The sequence below is a fragment of the Rhinolophus sinicus genome, chromosome 3, assembly GCF_057876585.1.
Source record: "Rhinolophus sinicus isolate RSI-liver-muscle chromosome 3, RSI-T2T, whole genome shotgun sequence".
Classification (NCBI taxonomy): domain Eukaryota; kingdom Metazoa; phylum Chordata; class Mammalia; order Chiroptera; family Rhinolophidae; genus Rhinolophus; species Rhinolophus sinicus.
In genome coordinates, this window is record NC_142503.1 from 130,292,200 (window position 1) to 130,306,060 (window position 13,861).

The 13,861-nt window shown below is 42.3% G+C and overlaps 2 protein-coding genes across 3 annotated transcripts; both read right to left on the minus strand.

Annotated features, from left to right (window-relative positions):
* Nucleotides 1-675: 675 nt before the first annotated feature.
* On the minus strand, nucleotides 676-2,073 carry RNASE6 (ribonuclease A family member 6). The gene is made up of 2 exons (XM_019718465.3): nucleotides 1,838-2,073; nucleotides 676-1,458 (listed from the first exon to the last, which is right to left on the minus strand). Exon 2 carries the CDS (start codon nucleotides 1,451-1,453, stop codon nucleotides 989-991), a length of 465 nt encoding a protein of 154 aa, XP_019574024.3. The 5' UTR covers nucleotides 1,454-1,458; nucleotides 1,838-2,073; the 3' UTR covers nucleotides 676-988.
* Nucleotides 2,074-8,094: 6,021 nt separating this feature from the next.
* Nucleotides 8,095-12,273, minus strand: EDDM3B (epididymal protein 3B). Of its 2 annotated transcripts, XM_019718480.3 has the most exons (2): nucleotides 11,426-12,273; nucleotides 8,095-8,888 (listed from the first exon to the last, which is right to left on the minus strand). In XM_019718480.3, the coding sequence occupies exon 2, from the start codon at nucleotides 8,868-8,870 to the stop codon at nucleotides 8,430-8,432; it is 441 nt and encodes a 146-aa protein (XP_019574039.2). In that variant the 5' UTR covers nucleotides 8,871-8,888; nucleotides 11,426-12,273; the 3' UTR covers nucleotides 8,095-8,429. The 2 variants fall into 2 exon arrangements, with proteins under 2 accessions (XP_019574039.2, XP_088653219.1); XM_088797093.1 differs by lacking the exon at nucleotides 11,426-12,273 and having other exon boundaries at nucleotides 8,095-11,364.
* Between the last annotated feature and the right edge of the window lie 1,588 nt (nucleotides 12,274-13,861).

The window sequence follows — 13,861 nt, forward strand, 5'->3', positions numbered from 1 at the left end:
ACAGGTTATGGGCCAATAACGCCAGAGGTTGACAAAGAAACTGAAACTCCCTCTGTGAAAGTGACCTATGAAGGGGAACAGAGTAAGTCATCCCAAAATATGCCACTTTGGCATAAGGATTATTTTGAGCTGATTATTTTCAGGAACTGCAGACACAGGAGAAGCTCTGAAAACAGAGTGGAAGTTACCCTTTTATAAGGGAAGCTTACATTAGAAAGGAGACCTGTACCAGGAAGAAAGCCTTTACCAGAGATCACTTCTTCTTCTGGGAGACTTATCTCCATGGCAAGACAAACTTTGTTTACCATACATTTATTCTTCTCTCCTTCCTGTGATTGCCTTCCTTCCTTTTGAAGCCCTAGACCCCTATCCTTTTCCTCAGCTCAAGAGGGCATATAAGGCTCAATCCTCTGGCCACCTTTTGAGTCCCATATCTTTATGGGGCTCCCATATATACATACGTAATTAAAATAGTTTTCTCCTATTAATCTGTCTTTTTATTATAGGGGTTCTCAGCCAAGAACCTAGAAGAATAGATGAAAAATTATTTTTCCTATCCTACACCTAGAGCCAAAATAGTTTTCCTTGGAATACTGGCATAGGCAGGTCTAGATCTCTCCAGGCTGGCAATAGTGTGAAACAGATCTCAAACAGTCATACTCACACTCATTAGAATGCAGGAGAAAGTGATTTTATTGCTATGAATACAGTGCAACAAAGATTGATAGAAGTTCCAAGGTTAAAAATATGGAGGTCTGGACCCTTGTTTGCCCTCTTCCCTATTGCTTTCCTTTGAAATACACAGAGCTCAAAAGCAGAAAAGAATTCTATTTCTTTTTGTCCCAACTCTGGTCTTGAATCCTTGGCACGCTAATCCTCCCAACACCTTCCCTTTTACTTCTATGGGAACCAGGGAAATCAACAAAAGAAAAGGCAGAAGAGATCATAAGAGAACCTGTATCAAGTGAGAGGAAAAGTGACGGAAACTTTAAACAATCTTATCTAAGTGTACAGGAACCAACTGATAGGGAGGGTCGCTCTTTTGAGGGGGGTCACAGGCAATAATGAAGAACTTGTATTGGACAGCATCGTTGTAGCGGCAGTTGGGATACTTCCCTGCAGTGAGATTGCAGTTGGTCATGTTAACAGGCTTTTGACTCTCGTGGCAATTGTTCCAGCCATTCTTGCAAAGAATCTTGGGCAATGCACAGGTAGCAGTCACGTTCTTGAAGGAGTCGTGCAGAAAGGTGTTTTGAGGCTTACAGTGCTGAGTATAATTATTAACAACACGCATTGCCTGGTTACATTGGAGAGGGTTTGGCTGTATATGCTGAATTTCAAACCAACGAGCCTTGGTAAGATTCTTAGGCAAAGCCCAAAGTGGACACATTGGCCCCCACAATCCCAGCAGCAATAGGAGGAGAGGAAAGCCTTCCAGGAGATCTAACACCATCTTTTCTGTGTAGGAAGAGGAAAGATAATGGTAGTAGTAGAAGCAATAAGAACAAAATTATTATTAATAAGCACTTAGATTTTTGTTGTGCCTTTTAAGATTTCATAGCTCTTTTTTTTCCTAACCATCTTCTTTCCCACTTGAGTCTCACAATTTTATGATGAACCTGAAGCCCAGTGAAGAGGAATATGAGGTAAGAAGACCTTTCTTCTGATCGGCAGATCCCATTCTTCTCTCTCCTGCATTTGATGGCCTCCATGTCAGAAACTTTGTCTCATCCATCCCTCTTCCCTCCTGAAATATTTACCCTCCATCTATTTGACCTGGACCTCCCAGCCATCTTCACTGCCCTAGTTTCCCCAGCCCTGTGGCTTCTCCTCTTACCAGGTCTCCACACTGGGGCTCCCACTGAGAACAGAAGCAGTAGTTAGGTGCAGGCTCAGAGGCTTCTGTAGGCTGCTTGCGAAAGGGAAGAGTTCTGAGCCCTTAGGAAAGAGAAACCGAGGGAAGACGAACTTCTTCTGCACAGTGTGGATGAGATGCTTAGACCTTCAAACTCGTTGATTACAATAGTGTCGCTATCGCTAAAGACACAGGAAGAGTTATTTAAAGAAACAGTAAGACTCAAAACTCACAGTTTTGAGGAACTGAACACTTCCTGATCTGGGTTTGTTACCGGAAAGTGGTCTGTTCTCGGTGTGGTGTCCAGGTTCTTGGCGTCTCGAGCAAAGAATTGAACGAGACACAGAAATAAAGTGATGAAAGAATAGTTTATTAGAAGAGATAGTACACTCCAAAGAAATAGGAGTGGACCTGAGCAGCAGAGTGGCTAAGGAGGAAAAAGTACACTCCAAAGAGTTTGGAGTGGTCCCTTGAGCAAAGGCAGGGCTCAAAGGGCCCAGACTGGCAAGAACTTGGAGTTTTTATCCTTTTTTTCTTTAGAATGGGCTGTTCGTTTCCAGGCATGGGACCAATTGATTGACAAGAGGCTATTACCTCATCCTTTTAGACAGCGCATATTCCTTCCCAGAATTCAGTCTGTTATAGTGATATTAATGAGTTTTTCCAGGCATATGTATGATATTATAATGATGGTATAATGAAGCCCAGGTGAAATGAAGGTTGTTGTGGCCTTTGTACCCATTTGTTTCTCATAAATGTAGATAATTACAATGAAAAGGGGAAGTTTCAGTTGGAGAGGGGAGGTCTGTTGGGAGACTGCATTCTGTGTAGGAACGCAGAGACCCGATGCCTGTCTCTAACTGCCTGCCTTGTTTTCCCCTTGAGAGACATGATCCCCATAAAATCTCTATGGGAAGTTGAGGGACAGAAGGTCTTTTCTTCTGTATCTGCTTCCTGCTGGACAGGGGCGTAGAGTTGTCCCTACCTATTGGGGGTGTGGGGCCAAACCCCAAAAAATAGTTTCCAGGCTCTCGGCCTCACATAGACAGGTGCCTGGCTCAGGTAGTAAACGGCCATCAACTGTGATGGGATGGCCATCAGCTGTGGCTAGTTGGCCGTCAGCTGTAACCAGTGAGCCATTGGCCACTAATATAACTGCTGTGGCTATGCTAGCAGAAAGAGAAGAGGAAAAAGAGAAAAGATGGGAGCTAGCGAGAAGATGGCGGCTGGGCTGGCAAGTGTGGATGGCGGTTTGCGGACAGTGTGGATCCAGCCTCCAGTGAGAGTATAGTGCCGCCAGAGAGAATATAGTGGTATGACTCCCCTACCTATGGCTCCGTGGGTGTTCCGTTTTGGCCTCACCATATCCTGCGTTCTTGTATGGGGAGCGGGAGCAGAGACCTCGCAGACCTCCCCGCACGACAAATGGCGCAGCGAGCAGGGTCTCCCGCATGACAGGGGGATTCACAGAATTCTTGCCCTAGCTGATCTTAGATGAGAGGAAGGGATCCCGAGATCCGACTGGAAGACCGTGTTGGCTTCTTTGATTGCGACTGGCAATCTTGCTGCTGTATCCTTTGTATCCCCAAGGCCCCCAAATGAGGAAAAATAGATTTTAATTAATAAATCCATTAGCTCTATAGAGTCTGTGGCCATTCAATCAGTCATTCAGGTGTTGTCCAGGAGTTAGGCCCAGAACGGATAGGAGAGAACATTAAGCTTCAATGATTACAATCAAGCATGAATCACAAGTTTTAGGGTAATTATCTAAAGCAGGGGTAGGAGCTAAAAAACTGGGGGAAAGGAAACTTAGGAAGGAAACTTAAAATTTCTGTAGGAAAGAAAACTTAAAAGTTTTTCAGTGGTGGGGGGCTACTCGTTGGCCCATATCAGTTTGAGTGCTTCCTTCCTGAGCTGAAGTTTCAGTTATTTGAAGTTCTATGATTTCAGTTCCTTAAGAGAAAATATACCAGCTAAATCTGATGTAACAGCTACCACATACTTGGTAATGTTGTGAGTTCTAACAACGGACTTGGATGAATTATTCATTAATGTGTACATTTATTGGACAAGATAGTGGGCTACTCAGATTTGGGAGCTCATGATCTAATGAAAGAAATAATCAGGTAAATAGACAAATACATTATATTTAATAAATATAAATAGAACTTACAGCTGTGATGGAGAAAACTGGGGGAACTGTGAGAAGATAGTAGAGAGGGGGGATTATTGGAGGGCACAACATCTGAATTGAGTTTTGAGGATAATTAGAAGTTAGGTGAAGAGGATGGTAAGGGCATCCCAAGGAGGAAATCGTGTGTGAACAGACCCATACACATGAAGGAGAAGGGAAAATTTCGGGGGGAGGGGGGAGAAAGCGGAAGAAAGGGGAAAGAAAAACAAACAAACAAACAAACAAACAAATAAATGCAGTTTCAACCTCTACGAGAAACATAATCTTAATCAACCAGTATGGAATTTTCTAATCAAGCACCTGTAAGGCAATCTGTTGAGTAAGCCCTCTCCATCCCCATAGAAAAAAGAGGCATTCTACATAATAAAAATCCTTCCCCTTCTTTTCCCCCAAAGAAAAGGTGTTCCAGCCCCCAAATAATCCTTTCTTTTCTTTCATTCATAGCTCCTTTGCCCCACCCTGCTTCCTATAAAACTTTCCAAGTTGTCAATCTCCTCAGAGCACCCTTCTAGTTGCTATACAAGATGCTTCTTGATTTGCTTAATGAATTGCTTATGAATTGCTTAATAAAGCCAATTAGAACTTCAAGTTTATTCGGTTGAATTTTGTTTTTTATCAGATGGGAGGGATCGCTATGAACTGGAGCCTACAGGTTTCTCGATGGCCATGGAACTAAACTGGGATGTAAACCTAGGACAGACTTTCACCAAGTAGCAACAAGTAAGAAAGAAGTTTCAGTGGCAGTGGCTGGAATATTTATGGTATGTTCCTGTGAGATAGCATACTCCTTTGCACTTGGGCCCAGGGTGGAAGGAATGCTGGATGGTCAGAAAGAATGCCTAATATGCTGACCACAAGAGTGTCACTACCTTGTCACCTTCTACACAAAAAAGCAGAAGTTGCTGATTATTATCTCACTTTCAACCATTTACTCCCTTGCAGATGTTGGAACCACAGTTCTGCATGTGCGGTTCATCAAGGTCAAGTTATATGACCTTCCTGGGGTGTCGATAGTGAACAGTCTGCCATATTGCCCCCATAGCACAGGTGATATGGGAGAGCCCCCTCACTGTAAAAACTTTAAATTTCCTTTTCCCAAGTGTCTTAGCTCCATTGCCCTCGGTTATAATCATTTTTCAAATCAGTTTCTTAATCATAAACAATAGATTGTTTTTAACCTGAAGCATAGAAATCTCCTACCCCCTGCTTTAGACAATTACCCTAACGCTTGTTGACTATAGTCATTGTAGCACAGCGTTCTTTCCAGGCCTAGCTCCTGGGTGAGCAATAACTGAATAACCGGTTAAACCAGAAGAAAGTCCAAGCTCCATGAAGCTGAATAAATTTTTCATCACACAGTCACCCTGCATCAGTGGCTTTGAGTCCTGCTTCTTGGGCCACACTTTTAATTTTATTAACTAAAATCTATCTCTCTTCATCTAGGGGCCCTTAGGATACAAGTGATGCCCCACCAAGACTTCCAGTACATCCTGACCACAGAGGTCAACCTGGTCCTTCAGGCGGATCTCGAGATCCTTTCCCCTCATCTAAGATCAGATAGGGTGAGAGTCCCGTGAATCCCTAGTAGGCAGGAACAATGGCCACATTCAGTAGGACAGGAAGCAGATACAGAAGAGATTTCCTGTCCCTCAACTTCCCATAGAGACTTATGGGGATCATGTTTCTCAAGGGGGACATAAGGCAGGCAGTTAGAGACAGGAATTGGGTCTCTGAGATACCTGGATACATCAGGTAACATTCCTACATGTCCAACATAGTCTACAGGAAATGACTGCCCAAAATACCTCTCCTCTCCACCAAAACTTGACCTTGTTTACCATAACCATTAGCCATTGTCAATCACAGGTACCAATCAAGTTGCCCCACACCTAGAGAGGAGTAGCCCATTCTAGAAGAGAAGGAAATAAAAATTCCAAGCCCTCACCAGTCAGCACCTTTGGAGCCACTCTTTTGTGCTGGCCGCTCCTATCTCTTTGGAATGTACTTTACTCCTAATAAACTGCTCTTTCACCACTGTATTTCTGTGTCTCATTCAATTCTTTGCTCAAGGTGCCAAGACCTGGACACCACATCAAGAAGGGTCTCTTCTCCAGTAACACAGGCACAAACATAGTTACCAAGCAACGTAGCCCATAAAGAAAACCTGCCTTTATGCGGGACCCTGCTTTGTCCCCCGCTTACAAAAGCAGCCAAGCAGAGTCATGCCCCCAGGTCAGTTCCCAGGACCGTCCCCTCCTCTGTGCTGCCTCCCTTGTCTTCGAGCACGTGCTTAATAAATTCTGGGGTTTCCTCTCAATTTCTAAGTTGAAAAACCCAAGAACCCAAACGCTGGTAACACCTGGCACTGTAAATGGCTAGGTATGACTGCTGTTAAGAGAAAAGTGAAGTGATTGATAGGAGATGAGGCTAGAGAGGTGGGAAGAAGTCAGAATATGGAGGAGATTATGTGCTGTGCTAAAGAAAGGTGATATACCTTGTAGGATAAGCACTTAATTTACATAGCAGATCCCAAAATTTGGATGGCAAAATTATGCTGGTGATTTTGAGGATCACAAAAGTTGCAGATAGTTTATCCATTGAAGTTTTTGGTTGCAAGCAACCCAAACTGTTACGGATTCCAGGACCGGAAAGAACCCAAGTGGCACTCAGAGAGCTAGGAAGGTGAGCTTTATTATGCCGGCGGGCTCAGCCTAAAATAGACCACCCTAAAATATGACTGTAGGAGACCAAAACATGTCACCCCAAAATATGCCACTACATTTTGAAGCAGCATTTATCAAGTGAAAAAACAACAACTGGTATTCTCCATATGTAAATTGATCATTGGTGAAGAACTACTGGTTTAACACCAATCGCTTAAGAGTTTGGTTGGTACAGGTCATCATCTCTCAGGTGTCTGCTCATCCCCAGGTGCACTAAAAAATTGCAAAGTTGAGGAGCTGCCCTTGGAACCTGATGACCAAGTTAGATTCATTGGCTACTCATTGAGGCCTGAGTTATAGGAAGGTGGGCAGTCACTTAATTGAACATGTTGATACCATGGCCTTTTCTCTAATTGTTTCAAGGCTGGAGTCATTCAACAGTGCAGGAGACTGAACACAGGTACTGTACTTAATGTTTGGTATTTCTCCTCCCCATACCTGCCCTAGGCAAAATTATATAAAGTGAGTATTTCTCTTACTCTGTATCTGTCTCCCCCATTTAGCAAACAGAATTCTAATGGACTCTACTTGTGTCCTCAACATTTCCTCCTCCATTACTTCCTCTTTTTTCCAACAGAATTTAAGTCTTAAGCCCCATTCTTCAAGAGGTACATTTTAAAGTCCTCCGACCCTACCCTATTTCTCTCCCAAGTGAAACTGATTATTATCAGATAAACTCAGTTGTGCTAATATCTTTTACGTAATATATTATTCCTCAGGAAACATAATGCCTTAACCCATCTAAAATGCATTAGTCTTCTTAGAAACATTCTTAACAAATGAGTCCAGGAGGGATCTGTGTTGTTCTGTGGCTAGTGGAGAAGGTCCTTTATAATTCTGGGAACTCATAGCTTTCATACAGATGACAGACTACTGTATTTTCACATTAGAAATCTCTATCTTCTGGAGGCAGGGAGAGATGATTAATGGGTACTCATAATGTTGGTTTTTATCAAAGTCAAAATTAAAGCACCAAGCCAAATGACGGGAAAGGAAGAAAAATGTTGACTGAGCACCTACTATGAGCCAGGACCATGCTACATGTTTTATACCCAATCAGCTCTGCCAATGGCCCCCAATCTGGGTGGAACTCAGCACGTCAACACCATCAATGCCTAGGTAACAGCTGTTCCCCAGCTTAGCACATAAACATTTACACTCTCATCATACATAAGCATATTACACACATATAGCACACACCTTAAACCCATACATGGCACAAATTACATCTAAGCATAATCTATATCATACAGACCTCTAACACTTATACCAATCACGCAGCACATACTCTACACGTATAACATGATAAATGTCACACACAGTGGAATAATATAATTTATTTAGGGAAGGGAAAAGCATTCAGCATTGACAGGCATAAGGAGTCAATATCAGGAAAATTTCTGACTTAGTCAAAAAGAGATGACATATGAGCTGAATCTTTAAAAAAAAAAAAAGTAGGAATAAATCAGGTAAACAAGGACAGAAGGGTATTCCAGCCAGAGACCCAACAAGAAACAAAGTGATACATAACTCTAGTTGGGAAACATTGACACATAAATGCAAAGTGAGGAGTAGCAATGGTTATTGATGTAGGCAGGGGCCATCACTTGGGAAACACTAAACACTCTACTAAAACCTGGTGGTGTGGGTAGACTTTCTAGTTGCTGATAACCTCTAATAACCGGATGTCCTCTATGCTATCAACAAACCCATTCATGCCACAATGGAATTCAATGTAACTGTAGCTCCTGTGCTCTTTGTAGCTCTTTTTGTTATTCCCCAGGTAGCACTTGAGTATTTTGAAGGGATACTGGGCCCACATATACACATTCCTGTAGCGATCCCTCCAGTTCCTGAGGCATATATGCTCGATTTTGTGCCATAAGGTATAGATGAAGATGTGATAGTTCTTGTCTTTTGGAGCTTCTCTTTCCCTCATGAGATCATTGCATCTGTACTCACTGAATTCCAAGCTTGAGCTCAGGTGGTGCTGTTTCATGAAGTCCCTCCAGGAAACGTTCTGGCTTTGGAAAAGGAGCCCACATAGGGTGAGCAGTAGGATCAAGAGAGGGCCTAGGACCTTTAGAGAGGATGACATCTCAGTCACCAGGGCCACCTGTGGGTCCACAGGGAAGAGAGAGGAAAGCATTATTGCACCATTGTCCTAGATGCTGAGCTCCATCTTAAAATTCCTTTTTCTGCCAATGTAGACACTTGGACCTAATTTTACCATTTGGTTCCCAGACTAGCAGATAAGTCTCATTAGACAATAAAACTTATAAGAACTGAAAATATGCTAGAGCCCAAGTGAGACAAGTGCAAAATTGTAAAATATAGATGAAGTTTATTATGAGAATTCCCAACCTCTCCAGGCTGCCCTTTTTTCTACCCATACTGAGGAGCCAATCACCCTCCAGCAAGCTCTGTTTTACAGTCCCTGTCAGCTCTCAGAAAAGCCTGTGAACATGTGTCCGAAAGAGAACGGCATTTTAATGGTATCTGTGAAGCAGAAAGGGTTGTCACCTTTTAAGAGAATGTAGAAGATGAGTCAAGACTTGGGAGATATTTCCTAAGCAGAAAGACTTTGGTTCCCTGAAATCCTAGGCTGCAATTAAACTGACTCTGCCAATGATACTTATCTAATCTTGACTTCCTTAAACATTTCCCCAAAGCCTGTTTGAAATATGTCTCTTGTGACCACCCACTTTCCTTCTCAGAAATCATTTCCCTAATTACCATCATGATAAATGATCTTGATTTGTCATTAAGAATACCATTATAAAGTGCCACTGGGAATGACGTTGTATTGTAGTTCAGCTCTTCGTCTTCTTAAGGGAAAGAATTCAGTCAAGAGACAATTTTTTTTGTGCAGCATAGGATAGCAAGAAGTTTATTAGTACAAGAAATCACACTCCGAGACATGGGGTGGTCAGAACCACGAGAGGGAAGCAGTCGCACCTTACAAGGTATAAATGTTACTGCTATGAGTAGAATTGCCTCCCCTTCTCCCCTCTCTTATCTTTTGCCCCCTGAGCTGCCTAGTCCTCCCTTCTCTGGCATTTAGCAATGCACTGGGTTGATTCAGAAGTATGTGGAAGCCTGGAATTCTGCTGGGCACCTATTATGCAAGGGGTCTTGACTCAGTAGGAGTTGCAGCAAGGGGCTTTCTAAGCGGGCTAAGTCTCTCCTCCTGCTCATTTCTATTTACCTACCCTATCAAAAGGAACGCGTTTTGAAATATTCTTCTAATCAATCAAGGTACCAAGATCGAAACTGCCCTCACAGGACCTACACTTGTCAAAATCAAGGCCTAGAGATGTTTGAAAAGGTCTTCCCTTTAAACCAGCTCTCTGTCTTCTGTTACCTTGAGGAGTATACCTGGCCCTACAGAACCTCTAACCTTGTAAGCGTGAAATGCTGTTTCCCTACCTCTGACTTAGGCTAAGTAGCTTCTGCTATAGGTATGCTAATTAACTAGAGGAATTCTGCTTGAGGCTTGGGTATTTTCCTTGAGTATTCTGTAGAATAGCCCCTTGTCAGAGGGGCCTCTCCTGAAGAGGAGGGGAGTGTACAGAACAATGACTGTTTATTAAAGATTTGCAGGAGCCTCAGGGCTGAACTCAGATCAGTGGGGGTCAATAGACCAACTGGGAACAAAGAGATTTGGAGGTTTCATGCTCTTCTTTGGCACCTGGCTGTCTAGAGCCCTCATCTGCCTCTTGCCCCTTCCCTGGACATAGAGGATGAACTGGAGGTGCTATTAAGATGGATTTGAAGAACCACTGAGAGCTCCCATGTTCTCTGACAGTGCCTTCTCAAGTAACAAACCTTTCTTTATTCAAACTGATCTATTGAATATTGGCATTTTGAAGCGTCGGCCACAAGAACCTTGAACAGGTAACAACTTGATTCTCAACTCTCTCAGCATTGGTGCTCTGAAATGTGCCTAACAATAGCTCCCTTAGACCTGTGAGAGTCAAATGAGATTCGTATGAGAGCATGTCTGAGGGTATGAAGTGCTTTATCAGGCACAGAACAAGGGGTAGGCACTTTATCTTTTGTGGCACCTTATCCCTAGCTCAGACGGCCTAAACAGGATAAGAAGACCAGGATTCAAGCTGCTTCAACGTATTATGCTTTGAAAGATTAGGGAAGAACGGGTGTGAGGTGGGGGGAGGTGGTATCAGTGAGATTAATGCTGAGTTGAATTCAGGTCTTTGTTTCCTACAAGTTGGATCAGTTTCCATTCTTAACCCTTTTGCTGTGATGTTTGGATATATCCAAATGAATATTTCCATCCACTGACTGCAGATGGAAACTTCCAGAAAGTAAATTTAGGAAAGCAGATGTATATTTTTCTATATTTTTGCATTTTTCATTTTATACATAAAAATGTCATTTATATACAAAGCAGCTCAAATTGTTATTATTAATGCATAAAATAAGTCAAAATATCAACTTATTGTTTTTTTTGTGTGAATTTCTGACACATTTTGTAAAAAGAACTTGAAATCAATTAATGCAAAAAAGAGTTAACTCTGTAATCTAGAAGTTCAATCATGCCCCTCCCAGTGTTCCTGGGCCTTTTCCCACAAGCGTCCTCAGCATAAACCTTTCTAATTCTGACTGACCCTATTCAGATCTAGTACTCACGTCACTGGTCGTAGTGGGGATTGGTAGTGTGTGGATCTGAAGAGTACAGAGTCTGTGTTCTTCCCCTTTTCATAGAGCCAAGAAGTCTGCAGCAGTGAAGAAAGGAACAGATGTGGGAGGTACAGCACTCCCACAGGGTGGTTGGGGAGAGGGGACAGGCTGACTGTGTGAACCCGTTTTTATATCTTTTCATCTAGAATACTCAGGTCCACTCTGAGAATAGCCTGGAGCAGAGGTGTCAGATTTCAAAGACTGACTTCTGGGGAAGTCATAATGCATAAAATAAGGCCCTGGGAACAGGTGTTGAAGAATAAAATCCCACCAAGGAAGTTTGAAAATCTAATTGGCTTTATTAAGCAATTCATGAATCAGGCAATATGCCATCTAGCAACCAGAAGGGTGCTCCTATGAGTTGTACAAAATGGAAGGTTTTTATAGGCAAAAAAAGGGTGGGACTAAGTTCAAAGAGTGAATAATTTCAAGCCAAGACACCTTCTTTTCGGGGAAGGGAAAGGGTCTTATCAGGTAGATTACCTCATTAGTGTCGATCAGGAAATTCCAGACTGGTTGAATATTCCACTTGTAGGAGAGGTTGAAACTGACATTCCATTAATGATTAAGTTTTATTTTCGTGCTGTGGCTTAGCAAAAGTGACTCAGATTTTACTTATGATTTTTCGTGTTTAGGATTTTTTGACTTTATGATGGTGCGAAAGCGATCTGCATTCAGTAGAAACTGGTGGGGCTAAGTTATGATGTTCAATAGTGTTAAAAAAAGAGACAGCTGTCAAAAATGGAGTCACTTTTGGTGACCATGTGAGGTGATAGATATGATAATTAGTTTGATTGTAGTGATTATTTTACAATGCATATCTATGCTAAATCAGGTTGTACATTTTAAATATAAACTATATATACATATGACCCGGTATTTATTATATTATATATTATATTATACTTATACTAAAATAAGACCGGGTCTTATATTAATTTTTGCTCCAAAAGATGCAGTGGAGCTGATTGTCCGGCTAGGTCTTATTTTCAGGGAAACACAGTATACGCTGTAATTCAAATATTTTCAGTTTAGTCCTTTCACACACACACACACACACACACACACACACACTCACTCACTCACAAACATACTTTCCTTCTTTAGCTGCTAGCATCTATGTTGACAATTTATTTCTAAATATTCAAAAGGAGAAGGGAGGGCTGTGAGAATTGTCTTTGAGAGGAATTGTTCCCTCAGGAGTAAATGAGACAAAGGCTTTTGTGTTGCAGTCATCAATCTGATAGGCTTTAGTCTTGGACCAGAGTTTATGAGGATATTAAGGTGTATGTGTTACCATAGTTAGGAAGACTAGTGCTGGAGGGAGAGGGGAGAAAAGGAAGGGGGAGGCAAGGTCAGCAGCTAAGGAGAAAGTGCTACTATAATCTGGCCAGAATTGGATTTCAGTGGCTGAGAGAGAATCCAGGACGCCATCTTGCCACTTTCCATCTTACCATTTTAGTGGATTATAATAGATTATAATGCTATTGGCATAGCACCCAAAAAATATCTGCACCCCTGTGTCACCACGACACTTCCAAGAGAGCCAATAAGGACAAAAGTGTCCCCTTCCTTGTTAGGTAGAAGTTAGAAAATGTAGGAGAAGGAGGAAGGGTGGAAGGGGGTCCATGGTACCTACAGAAAAAGCTCATAGATAGTTGTGATTAACTGCCTCAGCCACTATCTGTTTTTACAACAACAGATGACAAGAGGTGGTCTGGAGCAAGGTAAGGATCTTAATCAACAGACCTCTACTCATCTTAAGAGGTCACAACCTCCTGTGGAAGAGCATGTACCACGTTTTCCCGCCAAATCAATATGTAACTCCCTTACCCCACCCAGCAAACTATAAGTCCTCAGGATAAGGGGACCAGGGGCCTATGCCTCTCTCTCACACCTTGGCTATGCCTGTTCTCTTCCCTGAGAAGGTATCACTAACAAACCCTGCTTGCATATTAATCAGCTTGCTGACCTTTGAATCTTCACTTTGTCATAAGGAAGAACCAAGAGACTCCCGTATCATCCTGCCAGGAAGGAGTGGTCAGCAAGAACCTGTCTAGGAATGCCTACAACGACATCCTTAAATCCTGAATATTTCAGCCTTTCATTTTTAGTGTAATAAACTGCCCAACCCCACTTCTCTTCGGGGCAGCTGCTCTTCTCCGAGGCTGCCCATTCTCGCCATCTTGAGAGATTACTATCCTTTCCTCATAAATCTACTTGCTTGGCTAACTCGATGTGTCCTCCAATTCTTTCCTGCAACTAACACCAAAAACCCATTTTCTGGCAACATACGCATGTTTATAAACTACAGAAGAATTAAAAAAAGATAGAGGAAAAGATAATCCCTCACGCAAGAACCAAAGCACAGTCTTCACAGATACC

What these genes read in the sequence shown, in the direction of transcription:
- RNASE6 (XM_019718465.3), bottom strand. Translation starts at nt 1,453, where the DNA reads ATGGTGTTAGATCTCCTGGAAGGCTTTCCTCTCCTCCTATTGCTGCTG.
- EDDM3B (XM_088797093.1), bottom strand. Translation starts at nt 8,921, where the DNA reads ATGCTTTCCTCTCTCTTCCCTGTGGACCCACAGGTGGCCCTGGTGACT.